Below are 22676 nucleotides of genomic sequence, written 5' to 3' on the forward strand. Positions count from 1 at the left end.
TCTCAGAAAATTGCTGTGGGCTGTTGCTAACAGATAAGTTGTCTTTCCCTTTTTCTTGCCACCTCGTGCCCCTGTCATTGATGGCTGTCTGTTGTATGCAAGGATGGAGATTTTTCAGCCTTTGTGTTTAACTACTCTGACTTGTTCAGCTCACTCCTGGGGTTGGAAGCCTGTGTTTTCTCCCAAACTGTGACTCTGCTGAAGTGTCTGGCAGTCCTTGCTCTCTGAGGACACAGGCGCCTTGTTTTTTGTCTGCTTTCTTGTATGCCTGGGTGGCTACAATCTTTTGGGTGAAGGCAATAGCTGAGCTGTCTGTGCAGCCCCTGTTGACTTCAGAGCATGACTGGCATTCAGGGAATGAGCATCGCTCTTGTCCTTGTTGGTCTGTGTAGGAACATGAAATTTCCAGAGAGGAGATACTAATAACATCTAAATGACTAATGCTGTTAAAGGGAGGGCTTGGAAAAGTTCAAGGCTTAATCAGGTTTTTGGGACTCGAGAAACAGCGTACACAAGGAGCAGCATTGTGCTGTGAGAGTAAAGGATGAGCTTCTGCAAGAGGCTGGAGCTGCTCATGTTGTACAGTCATGGTCAAAGTGGAGATGGCACTTCCCACACAGCAGTTTGCAGTCAGTGTGAGTTGACAGACTCGTCTGCTCAGGGTGACATTGTTCTCCTCCCTTGCTGTGGACAGCCTGGCAAAGCCATCACAGCTTTGGGAGCTGGAATGTGTCTGTGCCCAGCTCCCAGGGATGAGCCATCCCTGGAGCAGGTGATGGCAAACTATGGCTTGGTGTGGTTCTCTGCTCATGGTGTGTTGAGAAGCAGGTTTTTGTTTTACCTTCTAAGCTAAAATAGATTTGACAGAACAAATTTATTGAGAGGCCACACCAGCAAACCATTTATTATAGTTGGGGCCTGTTTTGAATAAAAGTGCTGGCTCTGCTGGGACTGCTGCCTGCCTTGAGGAAGTGCTGAGGGAGAAGGACAGAGAACTCTTTTGTAGGCTGCAAATGGTTTCAAGGGTTTTATGTTGGAAATTGGAGGTGGGTTATTGGCAATAGCCAAGGCAAGGGCTGCAGAGGGGCACTTAATTAGGCAGCCACATTTGGGTGCTGATATGGACATGCAGATCCTTCAGGCAAAGTCAAGCTGTGCACTTCCAGCTTACATGTGATCAGCATGTGGGGCAAAGGGGACGAGCACACACATGCCCTTTGCTTTTCCTGGTTGTGGTTAACTTTGTAAGCATAAAAGTGCAGGACAAGCTTTGAAGGGCATTTCAGCAGATTAAAGAATACCTTGGAAGAGAGTCAGTACCATGCAAACAACTAGCTCCAGTCCCAAGGGTCTGGCTGCCAGTTCCCAAAATAAGCTCTGAAAATGAGTGTGAGAGCTTTCCTCTCCCTCCTCCTGTTACCAGCAGAGCAAGCTCAAGGGGAAAGAGCAGGATTAGAAAGTGGGATTTGCTGGCTCATGGCAGCAGCAGTCTGCCTGCTCTGTTGCTGGTATGGCAGAAGGCAAGGCTGTTGCTTTGGCGTGTTGGGTTGAGAAAAGAGCTGAAGGAAGTGCTGTGGTGTGGCCAGATGCTTCTGTTCAAGGGCTCAGGGAAGATTTGGCCCAAAATAACTTGATGTAGCTTTCCCATGGAGGAAACCAAGCTGGCCTGTATTGCACTGTGATAGCATTAAAACTCCAGGAAGGAAAAATGCCTCCCTCTTTATTCTTTTATAACAACTTTGTGAGCCAGAGTCATCCCAGTACTCTTTGTACAAGGCTGTGACAGTGATGAACTGTGTGAGACAGGCTGTGCAGACCTGCTCTGAAGGGGAAGGAAAGCTGGTGTGTTAGTTACTGCTCCTTGGGATGTGCTTTAGGAGATGCAGGCTGATCTTTCATATCAAGGCTGAGTTGACATTGTATCTCTCCTGTGTGCTCAGAAGGTTTTATTTTAACACATTCTTGGCACAGCATAGCAGAACTACCAATATTTCTATTAATTTTCTTAAGCTTGCTTCCGTAACAGGAGGCAGCAATCTGCTCTCCAGAGCTCCTTCCATCCCCTTTCTCCATGGATCTAAAACTATAAATTATCCAGGAGTTTTAAAAGGAGTTTGCTGGTGGCAAGTTCAATCTCCTTCCTGTTTTGAAAAGCTCTTCTTGAGAAGCTGAAAATGCTTCAGGTGAGTTGTTTTCTTCTGTGCTGTTCTCTGGCATTTACTGGGGATCCAGCACTCTCCAGTCACACCAGGGCCTCAGGGCTGGGTTTGGCACAGACCAGCCTCAGCATGGGATGTGCACCAGCTCAGCATGGGAGGAGAGGACTTGGTGTTTAAAGTGCATGGGGTGAACCCTGGAAGCTTTGATGTGACAAAGACAAGGGCTGCCCTGTGCAGCCCACAGGGAGAATGCTCACTGCTCACTGTCATTTCAGCATGAGGCTGACCCTGCAGTCCAGCCAGAGGGAAAAGCTGATTTTTTTTATTTTTCTCTGTATGAGGAACGTGGGTTGTTTATTTGCTAAAAAAAAAATCTGCTCCAGGGTTCACTGTGTCAGCCTGCAGAGAGCTTTGCTGCTGTTGCCATCTATTTTTTTTTAAATGTAAATGAAGACAAGATGCTGACACAAAGGCTGCTGACTTTGGGAGGTCTGGGAAGCCCAGCTTTTCCTGGGGCTCTGTCTCACACCAAGGTTTACTGTGCCCTGGCAGATATTTTCTTGCCTTTGGTCATGGACTTTCCTAAGGTACCATTTGTCCTTTGCCCCTGAGCTGCCATTCCTTCCCCTCTGCCATTCTTGTCTCTGTGTTTTCTTAGAAGACAAGTGTTTTCCATGCTTGACATCTTGCCCTCCCATCAGCTCCCCCCCAGGCCAAGTAGCTTTCTTTGCCAAGTTCCCTTTGGATAGCACATATCATGCAATCTATCCAAGCTCTTAATTGATCTCTTAGGAATTGTTTTTCATCTAAATTCCTGGAATGTTTCCATCCACTGAGGAGTTTCCTCCAGAGAGAAGGGAAATGAATCCTGTGCCACTCCCCTGCAGGAGTGGTGGCCATGGGAAGGCTTTTGTTTGGCTTGTGCCTGTTGGGAGATAGATGTGGGTTCTGCAGTGTTTGCTCAGTTGTGGCTAAATCAGGCAGCAGTTTGGAGAGCAGCAGGGAGGTGAGTGGCAGCTCCACATCAGCAGCTTCCCCCTCAGAAGGAGAAAGAGCATCCCAGATGGATAAGCTGGGAGAGCACGACCCTGTTTCTGTGTGCAAAGGAGTGTAGCAGGTGCCAGGCTGCAGTGTGTGTGGCTCCCCTGTCTCTGGTGGTGTGCTGGCACCTGCACAGCCCTTCAGCTCCATGTCCCTTTTCCTGTGCTGGAATTCTGCCTGAAGCCTGGCAGGATGGAGAGGTCCGTGCTCACCCCCAGCAGAGCTCTGCAGAGGGTGCAGCCCCACTGCTCCCTCCTGTGATGCTCAACCAGCAGCAAATGGAGGTGAAGCACTGTGGGTTGTGTGCTGAGCAGATCTGAATGGAAATTCTTCACCATTCCCTGGAGCTGCAGCCTTTGCCTGCTCAGGGCCTGAGCCTGGCCTGGGTGGTGCCAGAGGTCCCTGCTGCTCTGTGACTGAGTATGGCACCTCTTGTCTTACGTGCCAGTGGTGATGCAGGCTCTGTCCTTGCTGGAAAGGACTCCCAAGGAGCTCTCCCCACACCCTGACCCTGCTCTGGCTCCTGCTTTACCATTCCCTGGCTGATCCCCAGCTGGGAGCTGCCCCCAGAGCCAGCCTTGGATAACACCAGGCTGAGGGAGGAGAAAAAGTCAAAAGCTTCAAGGTTCCTGCAGGATCACAGTAGAAGCACAGGCTAAAAACAGGAAGGCCACCTATGTGACAGCTCCGCAGCCATCAGCTGGTGACACTGGGAGAAGTGCACACTACCAAAAGGGCTCCTTTGGGCTGCTGCTGCTCCCAGCCCTGTGAGGGACTGTCCCCTCCCTCCTGTGCTCAGTCCCTGTCCCAGCACCACGGTGAGCACCCTCCAGTGACCCTCAAAACTGTGCTGAGCTTAACAAGCCACCAAAATATCAGAAGAAAGAGCTGTGCACTTGCCTAAAATGAAGCAAATGTTGTTACTAATGATGTTCCTTACTTGCATAGTGTGCCTGCTGGCTTGGTGAAAAGCCCCCGTTGTCTGTGTTGATGGGCATCAAAGCCCTTGGCCAGAGCTGGTGTGTGATCAGACACAGAGCCTGCACAGGACTGCAGAAGGCAAATACTCTTCTCTTGATTTAGGGACTTGAGGCATAAGGAAGATGAAATGAGTTGATGAAGGTTGCAGATTGGGTCTGGTGCTGCTGATGGCTCTGCCCAGAGGGCTGGCATGGCAGCAGCCTGTCCTGTCTGTGCCCTGCTGCAGCAGTGTCACAGGGTTTGGAGTGTGAGTGGCTGGGGAGCCTTACAAAGTGAATTGTCCTGAAATGTGAATAGAGGGGAGAGCAGGAGGGGACCTTGAGGCTGCTCTTTGGCCCAGCCCCACTCTCTGGGCAGGGGGGGAGCAGTTCTGCAGTGTGGACAGCACCAACCCTGGCTCTGCATGGACCAGGAGCTCTTCCAGCATCTGGGCACTGCCTGGGAGCTGAGAGCATCAGAGCCAGCCCCAGCCTGATCTGCAGCCACAGCTGGGGTCAAAATGTAGGATTTAATCAGCAGTTACTCTGGCCACAGTGCAGATGCTTCCTGTTGGAACTGGGTTTAGTTCAGGACCAACACCACATTTGTAATGGGTTTCTAAAAGCATGCTGGAGCCAGCTGCTGAAGCAGGCTGAGTTTGCCTGGTACTGCCTGTCCTCCAACAGCTCCACACTGCTGTTTGATCTGGGCTGTGGGAAGCACTTTGGAGTGGTCACCAATGACACCCTCAGACACACTCTGTTCAGAAAACATAACTTTATTATTAGTTGCAATATACATTGTATTCCTTTAAGAATCCTAAACTTGTATATGGTTTTTCCACTGAAAATACATGTGTATGTATATATGTTTTTTATATATGTATATATATATATATATATATATAATGTATTTTATTGAACTGGAACACAACAGAACAAGAGAGACAACCTCAGGAATTACTTGTAAAAGGAAACGTGATCCCAAGGGGTTTGTGCTGGCAGTGTGCTAAGGTGAGTGGTATAAAAAGGATAGGCTAAATAGAAAACAGGGTGGGTTAGGCAGTGGGAAATGGCCTCTCAGTGCTACAGGTGGTGAGATATACAGTAGTTACACGTTGCTATTGCTCAGTCACGGGTGCCACCTGTTCTCCAAGGCAGAGCAGACTCTGGTGCAGCTCTGCACAGCAACTTTCATAAGGCTGGCTGTGCTCCCTGCAAGTGGTACCTGCCAGCTGGAAACAGTGTAATTACATTTCCCTCAGCAGCTGCTCTGCTCATTGCTAATCTGGTCAGCCAAGGAAGAATTCCTCCGGGGCTTGGTGAAACCTAACTAGGTCAGTATAAAGGAGCTTACAGGCAGGGAAAGGGATCAGCAACAGCAGAGAGAGCTGGAATGTGCAGACTGCTGTCTCACCTCGCCCAGGCTGGTTTGTTCCTGGCTCCTTCCCTCTGCACTCATTTCCCCACCTACCAAGGGGCTGTGGCCCCTCTGCTCAGCAGCCAGCCTGGGGTCTGTGGGGTCAGCACAGGCAGTGTCAGCTTCTTCTGGATAGGTTTCCCTGTGTTAATTGCTCAGAAGGTAACTCTTCAGAAAACTGGCTGAGGGTGGCAATACCTGCTGCCATGGCTTTGGGGTCATTTGGCTTTTTTTGTTGTTGTTGTTGTTGCTGTTCTTTGTAGGTTTTGTGTGTAAACCTTTTTTCAAACAGCCTCCCCAGGCTGTGTGCCACTGCTGAGTTGAGCTATAGACTGAAAGACAAGTCTTCCCCAGATCAATGTAATTGGTTTCCCTTTATTTCTGTTCAGCTGCAGATGTTTCTTGGGTGAAAGGACACGTTTTAGCAAAGGCACTGACAATGAACGTTCCTCTGCCTGAAGCCAGGTTGGAGGGAGCAGAGGGGCTCTGACCCTTCTGCTGAAGGGTCACTTCCCTCTCCCCTCCTGCAAAGTGCTTGTCACTTTGGAAGGGATGTAAAAATTGTGGGCATTGATTTACTCCTCCTGACTTCCTCAAGAAAAGTGCTTTCAAAAATCCTATCCTTAAATCATCATCTTGCTACTACCCCCGCAACGTCTGTCACCTCTGGATCACACCCACTTGTTTCCCCTTCCAGCTGAAGGAGCAGGTGAGATTTATCACTGCTGGAGTGTTTCTCTTCTTGCAGTCTTTCTCCAGCAGCATCTGGCCAGGAGGGAGCTTGCTCAGGCAGCAGAAGTTGCCTCAAGCCAGGCTGCTGGAAGATGGAAAGCAGGTGCCCTGCTCATTGCTCCTTCCCAGAGTAAGTGTCACCAGAGGTTTCGCAGGGGCTGCTGAGAACAGCTGATTGCACTGGAATAATATTTCAATTAAAAGCTAACCTTGCTGGGAGAACTACAGCTCTTTCCTCTCTTTAGAGGCAAGAAAATACAAATGCCAAAGTGCCTGGATCAACCTGTATAAAAGAGCTTCCCTGACTTGGGCCCCTTAGGGCAACTACAAGGATACAACCTGCATCCACACGTCTTTCATCCATCCGTGCTGCTGGGACTGAATGGGACTGAGCCCTGATTCTGACTGTTATTGCACAGAGGTCCTTTCCTGAACCTTGCTAGAACTGCTTCCAAAGGGAGAAGAGGTGGGTGATCCCCTGGCTGTCAAAGGAGGGATCCAGCCCTGGGGACAGCAGCTCAAGGCACAGTGCTTGGTGCTTCTTGCTGCTGCCAGGGAAGGCAGTAAGGGCTGGTGTGTCCCTGGGGCAGATGCCCCACTCTCTCATAGTGCAACATTTGCATTCTCTTCTGCAAAAGCAGAGGGAGAGGTGCAGGTTAAGCCCCTTCCCTTTGGATAGTGCCAAGTATATTCATGCTGAGGCCATCACGCTGGATAAATCGGCCTGCACAGTTACTCTGCCATCACTGTGCAGCTTTCACTGTGCCAGTACAATGGCTCTGCTCTCATCCAGGGTCTAAACTCTCTCCTCCCACCCTGTTGCAAGCAGAGACTCAGGCAGCTCAAGAATTTGCCTTACCTGTCCACAGGCTCCTCCAGAGCAGCTCGTTCAGCAGGGTCTGTGGATGCCCAGTGCACAAGGTACAGGTGGGAGGGATGGAGGGATGGATGATCTTACTCCTCACTCTGCCTTCAGTCCCCACATGTCCTGGAGGGCTGAGCTCAGTGATCCACCCCAGTGCTGACTGGGAGGAGGCTGGGATGGCCTTGGACAGGATCTCTGCTCATGCTGTGGGGGCTCCTGCTAAACCAGTGGACCATGAGGACACCCACTGCTACTCCCCAGCCACCAGATGCTCTGCACTTCTCTCTAGCATTATTTTCAGGACATTTTCCAACTGATGAAGGAAAACAACAGATTATGACTGTAAAGTTATGGTGAAAGGACCGGATCCTGGTAGGACAACATTGTTCCTTGCCAAGAGAAGGAATGATTAACTCCTCCTTTGCTCTCCTCCCATTTCTTTCCCAGCTTCCAGCCACCTCTATATCATATATTATATTACTATATTCTCTTATAACTTTGACTTTGCTTTTTCATTTTCAGTAGCACAAGTGATTAATTCCAAAAGGAAAAAAGAAAGGAAAGTTAAAAAAACAAAAAAAGAAGAGAGAAGGAAAAAACCCCTGACCCTAGGGATATTTACAGAATAGTTAATCTTGCAGAGGAGATGGGGTTTGACATGGGGAAAAGCAGGGGAATTGAATGTGCTAAGTGGGTTTGAATCCACATTCCTGCTCTTCCCTCTGGGATCCTGCCTGGATGATGAAAATCAAAGCACTGTTCAACATGCTTTCCCCAAGTGCAAACTCGCAGAGGATGTGCAGGGTGGTGGGGGAGGCATCTCTTTCCCCTGGTCTGATTAAAAAGGTAGTATCCAAAGGGGTCTGATCTTGAAAATCAGCCTTTCACCTTCAGGGAGCTGTCAGCTCCATCTTCAGCCTCTCCTCATCACCCAGCACCTTTGTTAGTGCTCTCCTCTCAGGGACCAGGGTTTTTAAGGTGCTGGATGGTGGGGACAAGGGACGCACCTGGCATCAAAACCATGAAGTGGAAGATACTGATTTCTTTTACATACCAATAATTATTGCAGTATAAACACACCCCAGTCACCACAGCGAAAGCAGAGAAGGGGAAGCTGTGGAGAAAGTTTGGTGGGTGGGAGGCATCCCACAGCTATCAACTCTTCTCCAGATTAGGGCAGTGGCCATTTACATCAGCAAATAATGCCCCACCCTGTGCCTCTCCCCCCACCCTCCCTTAAGATGTGTGTGATAAAATATTCCAAGAATCCCTCCATGTTAGATCTTTTCCCAAGAGATTTCTAGTAAGAAAAACATCTATTCCTAGAAAACCCCAGTAAGAGCTGCAAATGTGATTGCTCTTAAGTATGGCTGGTTTCCCCAGCTGCTGAGACCTTCTGGCCAATCCATGTCAGTATTTCTGTGAAGACAGAGGTAGAGACCTCAGGCAGCTCTTTGTGGAGGGCATGATAGGCTTCCTCATACACCTGCAACCAGGGAGAAGTACAGATCAGCACAGAAAAAAATAAATCTGCATGAACAAAACAGCCTTCAGTCCCCTCTCATCAACACCCACAGGTCCAACACCTCCTGCCCACCACTTGTCAGGTTTTTCCAAGATGTAGCAGGTTATGAAATCAAGGAGATGCCACTGGTGGTGCTGGCCCTCAACAAGCAGGAAGGTGTTGACATTGCTGCCTGCCTGACATCTGTGGGTACCAGAGCACCCTGCTGCCCTTTAGGGACATAATGCATGTCCCAGCCCCATTCCACTAGGGAGGAGGAAATACTTATCATGCCCTTGGAATGTAAAGGACAATGGGGGATGTTCCCATCATGCCTTGTGCAATTTTACTCCTTTTATGCTCAGACTATCCAGTTATTTTTCCGATGACAAAAGCTTTCCCTCGGTCTCCCTCCCTTTTCTTTCAGGTTTATTCATGTGCTAACAATTGGTTAATCAGCTGTGGTTCTCTTGAAATGAGCAGATGTGAAGTGGCTTTTGTTGTCCAGCATTTTGGAAAGACCTTCCTGCACCTTTACACGCTGGGACATGAGGTAAGGCTGGTGCTCACACAGTTGGCATTGTTCAGAAGAGCTTTTTTGAGCTTTTTGGGTCAACGCTTTACCTGCTCAGACACTTGCTCTACTTCCACACCAAGAGGGAAGGCTAGGGCCAGGTTTATAGATAGTTGGGTGGTTGGGGTGAATGTGTAGGGTAGCAGCTCTAGAAGGTTAATGAGTAGGAGGAAGATTATGAGGGATGTTAAAATTAGGGCTCATTTGTGTCCTTTTTTGTCCAGGGGCATTATTAGTTGTTTTGTAACTAGATTAATAAATCATAGTTGGAGGCTTGAGAGTCGGTTAGCAATTCATTGATTGTCTAGGGATGGTAGTAGGAGAGCTGGGAACGCTATTGAGATGAGGATTAGTGGGATTCCTAGGAAGGATGGGCTGAAAATTGGTCAAAGATGCTTAAGTTCATGGTCAGGTTCAGGGGTAGTGCTTGGACCGACGGGTGGCTTGCTAGAGGGGGGATTTATTGATACAAATGACAGAAGTTTGGGTTGGATAATTATATGCTTCATGTCCAAGACACCCTCTAGGCATGCAGCCACCATCCCCTGCCCCCAGGCAGGCTGTAGCTGGTGAAAGGCCACCACACTGAGCCCAGGGAGGGCTCAGCTTGGGCTGGTTAAAGGGGCTGTCACCTGCCCAGCCTCCCCCATGCACCAGCTCTGTTTGCCTCCATCTCTCTGGAGGCCAGCAGCTCCCACCCCTCACAGCCACTCATGCTCACTGACAGCACAATCTCCCAACCACCAAGCAAGCAGGATGACCTTGAGTGTTTTGTCCTGGCTCGGCACGGTGTCCATGAGCAGGTAGGAGCCCCTGATGTCGCAGAGCTTGTCGGAGGAGCCGTGTAGCACCAGGATGGGCAGGGTCAGCTTGGGCAGCGCGCGCTCGATTCTGGCGATGGCGTTCATCAGCTGGATGACAAAGGACACCTTCATGCCGCCGTGGTACACCAAGGGATCAGATGTGTACGACTCCATCTGGCAGGGAGAATGAGGTGGTTTGAGATTAGCAGTATTTCATGCATATGAGAAAAAGCAGGTCAGGCTGGCAGTGAAGAGTCTTGCACGGTCATTCCCCACTCTCTCAGGACATCCGGCCATCAGAGTCAAGGGCGAGGTACTGTGGTTTACCAGCATCACTCACACAACCTGACATGCTCTTTGCTGCATGTTTCTCTCTTACATCACTAGAAAATATTCAAGCCAGAGCTCTTTGACAGGAGCTCCTGCAGGGAAACAACCAGTGTTGGACAAAGACCATTCCCACAGGGACTCCTGCCTGCATTCTTCTCCTCTGCTGTGCCCTTCTGTCATTCCAATGTGATATCTCTTCTACAGAGATATCTCTTCTTCAAAGTGTTTTATTTGAAAGCTAATGTTCTCCAGGCCAGTTGAGTCTGCTGAGGGCTCAAATGTTCTCTTTCCCTGTCTGGGGGTGGTGACCACGACCTACACCTCCAGACAGATGACAGAGGTGACTGCAAAGCCAAGGGTTCATCTCTGGCTGCAAAGCGTGATAGACAAGGCAGCAAATGATGGCATTAGGTGGTAGGCAAAAAAAAAGTAGTCAACAACTTGCTTAGCCAGATTGTGAGGGGATAAAAATGCTCAAGTGCTGGTACAGAAAGTTGCTAGGAAGGAGTAGTTACTGCAGCAGGCAAATCTACAGTAAATATTTGTATACTGTATGTGGAGACGGCCCACACAGACCCCACTATTGCAATATTTGCCAGAATGCTTTGATTATGGGCTGGTCTCTGGCACAGCCTCCACTTTCTCCCAACCCTGGCAGATGTTTATAGAAATGATGGTTATTTATAGGTTAGCTGAAAACAGTCTCCTCCTCTCCTCACAGGCACTGAGGTCCGTTCAAATTCTACCTTGAAGGCTTTAACTTGAGGTGCTTTTGCTTCTGCCTGTGCCTGCCCTGAGGGGACCATGGGTGGGAGGTGACCCAAAGGCCACCCAAGGACACTTAGCCATTTGTAGGGGCTAAGGTAGGGGTGGCACAGGCAGGCACTGTAGGACAGAAAGGTTTTGGGGGGGATTCTGTCTTCAGTTCCCTGTGAGATGAGATTCTCAGGGTGGCAGAACATGGTGGGGATGGTGGGAATGCATGGTGGGAATGCATCCACCTGGATGCATTCACTTGCCAGAGGGTTTGAAGGCAGTTTCTCCTGTTGTCATCTCCAATGACCTGGAGCACAAAACACTGAAAATGTAGGTGGCAGTGGCACCCTGGTGCTCCCAAGTCTTTCTCCATCACTTTCTTACTTCCAGTCCCCACAATCTCCCACTGCTTGAATCCATGGCTCCTATCCCTACATGCAGCAAGAGAAAGATGTGGGGGGAAATTTGGGACTGTCAGTGGCTGACACCCCTCAGACCCAGCCCAGAGTACTGAGGATGGTCCAGGGAGGGTCAGCTGTACAGCCACTCAACTTTGTGTTGGACTGAAAAAATTCAAGTCAGAGAACTCACTTAGGGATCCTTGGAAGTGGTGGATGTTTCTAGGATTTGATTAAGGCTATTGTTGTATTTTGGTCTCTGCAAGATTATGTCTGCTCTGAAGTGAGGGGTAATTTTTGGCAGGGAGACAAAGATAATCATCACAGCTCATCATATTAGGCTATTACACACTCTTTCAAAGAAGTATGTGCTTGCTGAAGGTCTGGAAAACTGCAAAGATGAGACTGTGGTTAAGACATTGGGACATGGTAAGCATCCTCTGCTCCTGCTAATGGCCCTGGGAAGCAGAGACTGAACAGCTCACAGCCCTTTTGGCTCTGCATGGACCATCCCAGGGCCCAACCAGCTTGTTGGTGCAGAAATCTCCATCTGCATCTTTTATCCCCTGCACTCTTCAGCTGCACCTTCTCTGCTCTCCAAAGTCTTTCAAACAGGGCAAGAAGCTGCCTGTGTTTAGAAGAAGTTGTTCCCTTGTGAATGTGCTCATGGAAGAAGTTCAGCTTTGACTTTCAGAACACCAAGGGCCTGGTGGGGTGCAGCTCACTCTCCTGTTGACAGCTGGGTCCACCCTGGTATGCTCAGCCAAACATGGGGACCCTCATTAGCTTTTTGAGCAAAAAAAGTGTGCATTGGCTACTTAGCAACTGGCTTCAACCTAATCTGGACCTATGTCACAGTGCTGTGCTAAAGCAACAGAGTTTTGAAATGGTTTTAGTATTTTCTAGTTTGGTGGGTTTGTTTGTTTGGGTTTTTTTAATTGAGTATAATAAATAAGAGATTTTGCAGCAGGGATTCAGGAGGGATAGGTGGATGGACTGACAGAAGGTCCCTTCCCATGGAGTAAAAGAGTGTTGATGAATTCATGTGAGCTGACCCCGTCCCCAGCCCCATAAATGCTACAAGAATAACCTGAAGGGTTTCTTCTTTCTCTTGGTGTCTGAAAGAATGGGGATTTTTTAACTACTGAGCAGCCAACAAATATTTTTTGTAGTGGATGGCAGGAGAAAAAAAAAAAGACCAAATCCAGTCCCAGCCCAAAATTATCAGGAGTGCAGGGGCAGTATCCTGTTCATAGTCAGTGAACAGGAATCCCTGTCAGACTAATGCTCAGTGATGGGCTGAGTGCCAAGCAGCAGCTCTCTGGGGAGGGAGGAAAGAAGGGAATGGGCTTCATGTTTTGCAGGCTACAATCTGCAAACCCTGCAAGCCCTGAACTGTTGTTGCTGCACCAAGCTCTGAGATAGGGGCAAGAACAGAAGGTGATCCCAGGAGAGCTGTGACTGCTCCAGACACTGCCAGGCAAAGGCTCTCCAGGGTCCCTCTCAACAGCTGTTTTTATCTTTATGTAATTCCAATACAGAAGCAACCCTCAGGTTGCTGCATTGCATTGACCTGTTTAGAGGTCTGCATCTCCTCTTGCAGCCCCATCCCATGTGGACTTGGCAGGAACAAGGCTTGAATCAGGGGACCATTCCACTAAATCAACAGCAGTTAACAAAGATTACAGGGGTAAAGAGGCTCCTGTCACTGTGTTGTCATTCCTCTTTGGAATAACAGGACTGGTTTTTAAGGTTGCTTCTTGCTCTCTTTTTTCTCTCTTGTGTTTGGTACAGCAAACATCAAACAAACATCTCTGCATCATTCCATATTTCAGTCCCCATAGCCTGAAGACAGCTTTCTGGGAACACAAACTCATTAGGAAATTCTTGGATGTTGTCCCAAAAATATTTCTAGTGAATAGAAAGCTGGTCTGGCAGAAGAGTATGTGTAAGATATAAATAATGGATGTTTCCTGCACATTGTGTGCTTTAAATTTGAGTGTCTTGAATCCAAAAGGAGGGTGGGGTGTGCTTAGAGGCAGGCAGAGGACCAAAATGCTGTGCCTGGGCCCTCAAATCCTGGTGTCTGAAGGGGGTCAGGAAAGTGCTTTACATCCCTACCCCAGCTGCTCTGTCAGCTGTGTGCTCAGGGGCAGGTGAGAAGGCAGCACAGCACACAGGGAGTCTCATTTGGAAAACATCTCCATTATGGGCAGGCTCTGATGAGGCAGAGCTACACCTTTATCCACTGCAAAAGGCTCTCCCCTTGCTCCATGGAGAGGGAGAGGGCAGAGCAAAACAACGCTCCAAGGAACCTTTAGAGACTTGAAGCATCACAGAACAGACCAAGCAGCAGCAAATACGTGGTTGGAAAGACAACACAATTGCAATTATGATAAACTATGTCCAGTGGTTGCTGTGGTGACTCCTACCATCGCCACAACACGGAAGTGCTCAGTCAATGCTGTGTGCCAGTTTCAGGAGCTCTCTGACACTTCCCTAAATGCATTATTATTATTCAGGATGTCCCTACATCATCACTTTTCTCCTACAAAGCTATCGAGTGCAGCAGTTGCATCTTCCAGCTCTTGGAAGTGTATTTAAAATATCTTTAAATGTTTTAAATTGAAAACGTCCTTTAAATGCAGCTGCAGCAGAGTTCAGGAGTCACACAACAAATCAGAGCAGAGGCAGGTAAAGACCCACAAGTCACAGACATGCTCACTCTTCAGGTAGGGAATAAAGCTCTCCAATCCCTCTCCCCTCCAAAGCACTGATTGCTTTTATCCTCTAAATACAAATGTAGATGTGAAAACTTTGCTCTGTGCCGTTTTAGAGAATTGATTGTCTAGTTTAAACCTCTTCTCTGAATTATATGCAACGAGTTATGGCAGCTGAATGCAATTAGGAACAGGTTTCTACAGCTAGATTGGAGTTCAGCCTTCTTCCCAGGCATAGGTTTTGTGCAGCCTCATCTGGTGCTTTGGAGCATATGTCACATGGTGCATCAGCGGATGCACATGATCTCACTCCACACTGGTCCTGTCTTCTTTTCCTCAGCTCCTTGGATCTTTCCACCTCCAACACAGTGAAATCTTATGCTCTATTCAAGGATAAGTGAACTGAAAGTCATTGGAACAAAAACCCCGCTGGCAGTGCCAAGAAACAACCCTGAGCCTTGAGGCTATTCTGGGAAACTCTTTGCTTTCCAGTTTTCTGAATAGGTGAGCCAAAGATGTGGGATATGCTGAGGCCAAATGCACTCACACAGGTGCTGGCACTGTCTTTGCCCCTGATCCTTTCAGCTTCAATTCTAATGCTGGTCAAGCTGCCCTCCCAGAGAAAGGCAATTTATTAATTCCTAGTTAAAGTATGAACCATTGCATGAACAGCAGGGAAAATTACAGCATCTGCCAGTGAGCTGTGAGCATGGGAGCACAGGAACAAGTCACCACTTTGCACCAGCAAAGCTCTTCAGACACCCTTGAGTGCCATTTCCTATAATTCAAGAAAAAATGGTGCTTTCTGAAATGCACCAAGTTCTGGGTCTAGCCTAAGCACCTTCATTCACTTATGGTTTGTGATTCTCTCCTTTCACTCCTCCCACAGTGGTGAGAAAGAAAAACCCTCATGTGGTGGTGTTGCAGCAGTTGCAGCTACACCTGTTTGTGCAGGGATGGCACGGACAGGCTGACATGGTTATCACCAGGAGTGGGTGGGAGTGAGACAGTCCCAGGCTGTTGTGGCACTGTAAAAACTCAACCCAGGACAGTTCCATGCACATTCACAGTGGTGAGGCTGGAGCTGTGTTGTTACAACAGTTGCTTCAATTCCCTAAAGTATTATTCCTGGGTGCAGCATGGAGATATAATTTGTTTGGAAAGGCTGTAGCAGAGTCAGAGTGTGGTCCAGGAGACCTTGGAACAAGTTCTTTGGTTCTAGCATGCTCTTGTCCTCTGCTTGAATGCATCTGGCATGATGTGATCCTGGTTTGGAAGCAGGAAAACAAATCCCCAGGACTGTGAGGTTTTGCATGATTTCACTGCAAGGACCAGGGGTGGAAAAGTTGACTTTAGCAGTGTGTTTGCTACCTGATCTGGGTTGTGCTGCTGTCATGAGTGGTGGTGGTGCAGCAAAGATGTGGCTCCCACGTGCTTCCCCCTGCAGCTGTAGCTCTCTGCCATGTCTGGTACCCCGAGCAGCTGTGGGTGCAAGGCAGGGGGGAGCAGCTGGTTCCCCACAGCCTTCTGTGAGCAGCCAGTTCCACTGGCTTCAGAGACATGTCACCTTTCTGCACCAGCACAGATTCTGCCCCCCTGATTTAGCAAAACATTTGTGGATTTTTCTAAAAGAAAAATTGCAAGACTGGGACAAGATGCCAACTACACAGTGAATTAAAATGGCATTAAGGTTCTCACCTCTTTCTTGTTCCGGGAAATTGCACTTGGATCTATGGATCCCAGTGAGAGGTTTGGGAGCACAAAGTTGAGCACTTTTGCTGCAAAAACCTGTGGGAGAGGAAAGGAAACAAAGAGCCAGTTAGAGGAAGAGAGGGAACATAGAATCCCAAATCCTGAGATGATGGAAATCAGCACAGGAGTTAAACAGTTGAGAATTGTCAACTAACTCTAGAGAAAGATCTGTCCTATATTTAAACCATTTCTCTTAACGAGGAAAGTGTTTAAACTGCTCCTGGGAGCAGGGAGTGGGTGTGCTAGACTGAAATGCCGTCAGCTGTCCGTCCACATGCAGCAGCACAACTTCATTGTGCTGGGGCTTTTCCTCATTCTTCAGTTAATTTCTGAAAGGCCTCAGTTAAGTGCTTTGATAGGAAAAGGTCGTTTCCAGCTCTTAGAGGGCTGGGTTTCGGTGTTTTCCTGCCCTTTCCTTGCTGCCACAGCTCTGCTCTCAGGCTGCAGTGCATAAGTGATGCTGGGTGCCATTTGCAGCAGTTGCCTAGGCTGCACTCATTTTGATAAGCATATTCTCCAGGGAACCTGTAAATAAACAACAGCCAAGTGTGCATGCATTGGCTAAGGGAATCCATTGCTCACACGTCTCCTGGGAACCACACACAAAAGCACTGAGCAGCCCGGGCTGGAAACTGCTGCTAGAAGAAAGGGTAACATCTTTTATTTCAATAGCACTACAAGCACATTGATATCAGAGTTCTCTGATCTTTGATAGCTGCCCTTAATTAAGCGATCGCTGCTTAAGTGAGAAAATGCACAGTGAGTGTTCATTGGTCTGGTTTGTGGAGCTGTGGTGTTCACAGCTAACACTTGGCGGTAGGCTGTCCCTATGCCCTCTGTTTCTGCAGATACCTAATCATTTCTGAAGTACTCCCTGGCACTTCGGATCACAGATGACACATGACTAATTATGATTAGTTATGGTATTAGGGGAATAACACGAGGTTGAAGTCAAAGTCATTGAGGAGGGAAAAGCAGTAAAGACTCACAGCAGGTTTGGTAACACGTGTGTACCTTGGTGTAGACACGAGCAGGAGCAGTGTCACTGCCAGTACCCTGAGCCCCTCACTGGCCATGACATTGTGCCAGCAAAGTTAAGTTTTACTACACAACAATGCAGGTATGAGCTTATGATTATCCAAGAAGGAATGGGGTTTCTCTCATTCCATGTTAACTCCAGGCAGTGGTGATTTAAGCTATGCACCTTCAGGTATCCTAGGCAGGATTATGACTCTGAACCTGATGATTATCATCTCTGCTAAACTGAACAGAATAAAGGAATAAAGCAACAACAACAACAATAAAAATCAATATAGCATTTTCTTTCCGTTTGATTACACCTTAGGAAAAGTCCTTTGCAGTGTTACTGGGTGCAGATTCAGACTGGAAGACAGTGAGCAACGTGATGTCCAGTCAGGTTAGAAAGCAAAAGATCAGCAAGAGGTGAAAACACAAAAGCTAAAGAGACAATATTGTGTAGTGAGTCCTTAAACAATAGGCTGAGGGTCAGTACAGGATTAAACACCAGGGAATATTTCCTAAGGGGATGTCCTGCCCACCTGATTTCAAAGCATTCAATAGCAGAAATGTAGAGAGAGATGCTCTTTCACCCCTGCTCTGCCCCTTGCCAGCATCTGTGACTCCTGTCTCTGCAGCCTTTGAAACTGCAAAGACTCAGAGCTGAATTTTGTCCAGGTCACTTGAGAAGAAAAGGGGGAAGGCAGCAAGATCCCTCTCACAAAACTGGATTTGCAACTGGATGCTTCCATCAGGACACAGGATTTATAGGGCACTGATGAAATAGTTTCTGCAAAGAGCAGCATTTGATCTTCCTGCACAGAGCCTGCAACGTGCTGTGCCTCTACTGCTGCCAGGGCTGGCTCAGCAGCCAGGGAAGGTATTTCTGAGAGGGTCTGAAGGACCCAGTGTGTCATCTGGCTCGCTGTTATTGTTGTCTTGAGCCCTCATTTGTTCAGGCCAAGGTAAATTCTTGCTCAGCTGGAAACTTCCCCAGCAAAGGGATGAATGCAGCGGTCCTTGGGAAATGGCCCAGGGCTCAGAAGTCGTACCAGTTCCAAGGGAAAACTAAGCCTTTGTTCCTCAGAAGCACAATCACCATGAAATGTTTTTTGACTCTCAGAGGGAAAAAGCCACACAGCTTTATGGGAAAATGTGGCTTATGCAGGAATACTCTGCTTGTTTTCAATCCTTCCTCTTGCAAATACCTTTTCAACTCCCAAAATGATTTCAACTGAGTGTGACAGAACAGAGCTATTTCAGGAATAATTAATTTTTTATTAGTGTTGAGATGCAATAGATTTGAAAGAGAAAGAAACTGACTGTGCTTTTGTACTACTGCATGTGAGAGACTTTCTAGGAAAGAGACCATATAAAAACCTCCAAAATACACCAGTTAGAGAATAGGATTTCCTACCTAAGTAATGCATCATTGCATTTATTTCTTACACAGAAATAAAGCAACACCTGGTACAGATCTGCAACAAACCAGACTACAGTAATGCCAGTTCCCACAGACCTGGTGAGTCCTTGTTCAGAAAGGGTTTAGCATCCAGCAAAAGGTAAAGCTACAAAAATTGTTCTCTATTTCTCTTGATTAGAAAGAAAATGATAACAGTCTCTTTCATATTCAGACCGTTTATTATTTTTTCTTAATAGTTATTCTTTTTTGCTTTCCCAGATAAGAAAAGCAGGGCCACTGGTGCTCACAGGACACTTATGCCAGATGTAGCCTCACATGAAGAATCAGTAACTAGCCTCCTAAAATCAGACTTTGGTATCCTGGCTACTATTTAAATAAGTTTATTTGGGCTGGATTACTTCAGGATTCACTTCTACTCTTAAAATTAGCTAGGACTATGGGAAAGCACTTAGAAGGAAAATATTGACTGGCATCCAGGTGGTGCAGATCTCAGCAGGGTTCTGCATCTTAAGGCTAGAGGTCTTAATGCATTTTTTTTTCAGTGGCAAAAAGGTAATTAGGGAGCACCCTTTGGTGCCTGTAATGATTTGTGAGGTCTGTAGATAGCTTTGGCGACAGCAGAAAATGGGACAGGATTATACTGAAAGCTGAGGCAATCTGTCTGCTTCCTCACAGAGGAAAAAAAAAAAAGGAGAAATAGCTTAGAAGTAAATTAAAACAAGAAGCTAGCCCTAGGAGAAGTGTCTAAGGAGAGAGGATAAAGGAAGGAGTCCTGTGGGAATGAGAGGCTCTGTCCTTCGTGCTGGTTTAGCTGCTGCTTCCCTTTGCTTGCAGCTTCTTTTAGGATTGCTGTTTATTCTTTTTAGAATGCAAAAAGGAGGAGAGAACTGAGGCTCAGTTGCTTTGCAGAGCTTCCCTGGGGAAGGGCAAACTGGGCAATGCAACTGTGGATCAGAAACAGCTCTGGAGGGCAGATGGGGATGGGAGGGGGATAAAGCCAAAATGCAAACCAAAAGAGATGGTCTGGACAAGAACCAGTCATGGTACCAGGCCAAATGGGATGCAGCTGGGGCACTGATGCTTCAGCTGGGAGCCTCTTCTGAGGCTCATAAACGATTTCTGGGACTGAGGAGCTCTAGTTCTGTTCAGAAATTGGTCATCCCCCAAATGCCAAAAATAACCCTGGCCTGACTTAGCCAGCAGCCTGTGTTGCAACCATACCAGACTCTGCATGAGTCAGGAAGAAAGCTGTAGGAGAGGAAGGGAAAGGACAGCATTGTGTGGGCTGCCACGGGGTGAGGTGAAGAAAGCACAGTCTGCTACCACCAGTACCCAACTCTTGCTTAAACAGGTTTTTCTGGACAGGTTCAGGATTCACTTCCCCTCTGAAAAGTAGGTGGAAATATGGGGGAGGCACTTAGAAGAAAAGTATTGACTGGCATCAGGGTGGCACAGATCCCAGGAGGGTTTTGCATTTCAGGGCCAGAGGTGTTAACACTTTTCCTGGTGCAGAAGAGCAAGGTGACCATGTGCAATGGGGTTTGCTCTTACCTTGATGGGAGTGGCGACTTCTGGGCTGGCTACCACTAAAGGAGAGATCAACAGCATGCCTGAAAACTCACTGGGCCGCTCACTGGCTGTCAGAATGGAGATGGCTCCCCCCTGCAATGCAAAATAACAGCCCACAGCTTAATACAGGTGCCAACATCTTGTTTGTATAGTAATCCTGTTACTGGAAGGGGTTTAGTCCAAGCAAGCAATTACTACTGCCCCACTGAGAGTGCAGTGGGGTCAGCAAGGGAGGCTGGAGGAGTGGAAGTGAGACTGGAAGTGTCTGGCTTTGTGGGGGAGAAGAGATCTGGTTTCTGTTCTCATGCTACAAACCCTCACGTCACGCAACTCAACTCTCCATGCAATGTCCATCAGCTCTCCAGGATGTCTTGTGTCCTCCTTACTTTAAAGGACTGAGAGGAAGAAAATATCTGAAGTGGTAGTTCAGGAGGGACTTGAAAAATAAGTTGAGTTTTATCAGCCTGACAGTGTGGTGCTGCATGGGGAAGGTGCCCTGAAGCCGGGCTCGCTCCGTGCTGTGCCACTGGTAACCTGGGCAACAGCAGTGCTGCCACTGGCATGTGAAAATCTTCACTAATTAATGGGAATTAAATATTCTCCTCCTCAGTGTCCCACAAGGGCCTGGCAGCAAACACCCAGCCATGGTCTGGAGCTAAATGAGAGCCAGGCTGAGCCGTCCTGCACGAGGACAGGCTGATGGCGAGGGGTGCTGATGGAAGGGATCCCGTGGGCTTGCTTGGGAAAGTTTGCAGAGGATTAGTTGCTAAGGGAAATATTTGGTGAACTTCCACACTTCTGGAGAACCAGGGGCTTGTTAAATGGAGCAGCAGCAAGAAGGGTCTCAAAGGCTTCACTGGGAAATTGCTCCTTGTTACACGGTGGCTTTGGAGCACGAGAGCCCTTCAGAGCATGCATGCCTTCTTATGCCAGAACACTTCTTTATCTGAGCATGGGCTGAATCCCAAAGTACTCATTCATTTTCCTCTCCTCTGGGAAGGCAGGGAGGGCAGATCAATGACATCAGTGGGAATACTGTTAGCTTGAATAAAGGGATTTGGCCCGTGCTGTCAGAATCAGGCTTCAGATCTGTTCACCAAATCAGTGCCTTTGTTTTTGCAGCCTTAATCCCTGGTACATTTTCCTGTTAGGCTGTTTAACAGAATAAGGCTACAGGGTATTTTTATGCTTCATCCCCATGCTGCTCACAAAGCCTTGGAGGGCTTAACCTCCTGGTTACTGGTTAAAAGGAAAGGGGAAACCTGATGCTGCAGGGAGCTGGTGAGCCTTACCACACAGCCACAGGAGTGAATGGTCATGTTAGAAAGCAGGCTCCTCCTTGCAAATGGCTAATTACGGCCATGGTGGGGGTGCAAAGTTAAGGACTGTCTTTACTCAAGGCAGATCTCAGGGCTGTAGCATGCTGGCAAATCAATCAGTGAATGAAGTGGAAGGGAAGGTTCTTTGCAGTTTTGTTTTCCTGCTGTGGAATTATTTCCTGCCATCCCCGTGAGTGCCACCAGGCTGTGACACATGTCCTGGGTGCTGCTGTGAGGGGTAGGGGATGGTGCTTACCATGGAGTGCCCCAGGATGAGAACAGGCAGTTTGGGGTGCTCCTTCTTCATGAGATCAATGTGCTGCAAGCTGTCCCTGATGAAGACGTGGAAATCCGAGACAACCATCCGATCACCCTCGCTCTGCCCGTGGCCAACTGCAGGGGAGAAGCAGAGCACACAGAGCACACAGATAAGTCACTGGAAGCACTGGGTACAGTCAAGAAAGGACCTGGCAGAAATAAACCTGTTGGACTGTTCCTGTCCTAACTTGACCTTCTCCTGCAGTCATCTCTCAACAGAAAAAGTGCTGCAGAAATGCAAAGGAAACTGCACAGACCTGTCAAGTGACATATTGTCCATGACCTGACTTCTAAAAAAACATCATAGAATCATAGAATGTTAAGGGATTGCAAGGGGCCTTTAAATTTGGACTTCTATTCCCCCATGTTTCTATCTGTTCTTCAAAACTAGGAGTACCAATTTAGTTCTGGCAACCTCCACCACCAGGGTGGGGAAGGGCTGTCTTGCCTGGCTGATCCCAGGGTCACTGCATCCTGGGAAATGGGGATTTGCCTCAGGGATCGTGGGTCTGGAGGCTCACTGAACAGCTGTAACTGCTGTGTAGCATCTTGGCCAAAACCAGAAAGATTCTGGACTAGATACAGTTGCTATAAACTTAATGGACCATGGACACAGCCTTTCCAGGGCCTGAATGAGCATAAACTTCACAGTCCTGCTTTTTCTCATAATACCCTGCAGTGCTGGGTGGGCTGGAAACCTCTGTGTGAGGTAAGGGGTCAAGTGATGGAGGTTGCAGCAGCCTGCAGTGGGCAAGTATCCAGTGGCATCCTCCTCCTAAACAAGTGTTAATGCCAGCTCTACCACACCTGGACACTGTTTCCTCGCTCTGTGTCTGGGAATTATCTTGCCTCATGGAAGGGAAGGGGAAGATTAAAATGGGAGCTGGTGAGTTGCCATGGGAACAGTGGCATCCCTGGCAGAGGTGGAGCCAGCATCACCACCAACACAGCCCCAGGCAATTTTGAGCTTGCAAAGGCTTGAAATTAATCCCACCTTGGGGAAGCAGTTTGCATGCT

The 22676-nt window shown here is 48.0% G+C and overlaps 1 protein-coding gene across 2 annotated transcripts in view; it reads right to left on the reverse strand.

Moving 5' to 3' along the window:
- Nucleotides 1-4922: 4922 nt before the first annotated feature.
- MGLL (monoglyceride lipase) overlaps nt 4923-22676 on the reverse strand; it is a 62028-nt gene continuing 44274 nt past the window's right edge. For both annotated transcript variants that reach the window (XM_058031835.1, XM_058031836.1), the window contains exons 4-8: nt 21598-21734; nt 20005-20115; nt 15960-16049; nt 10016-10231; nt 4923-8662 (exon numbers count right to left, since the gene is read on the reverse strand). In XM_058031835.1, the coding sequence (XP_057887818.1) occupies nt 8537-8662; nt 10016-10231; nt 15960-16049; nt 20005-20115; nt 21598-21734 (680 nt within the window). In that variant the 3' untranslated portion in view covers nt 4923-8536. The remainder of the gene's footprint in view (nt 8663-10015; nt 10232-15959; nt 16050-20004; nt 20116-21597; nt 21735-22676) is intronic.

This window comes from Melospiza georgiana, chromosome 11 (genome assembly GCF_028018845.1).
Source record: "Melospiza georgiana isolate bMelGeo1 chromosome 11, bMelGeo1.pri, whole genome shotgun sequence".
Taxonomy (NCBI): Eukaryota; Metazoa; Chordata; class Aves; order Passeriformes; family Passerellidae; genus Melospiza; species Melospiza georgiana.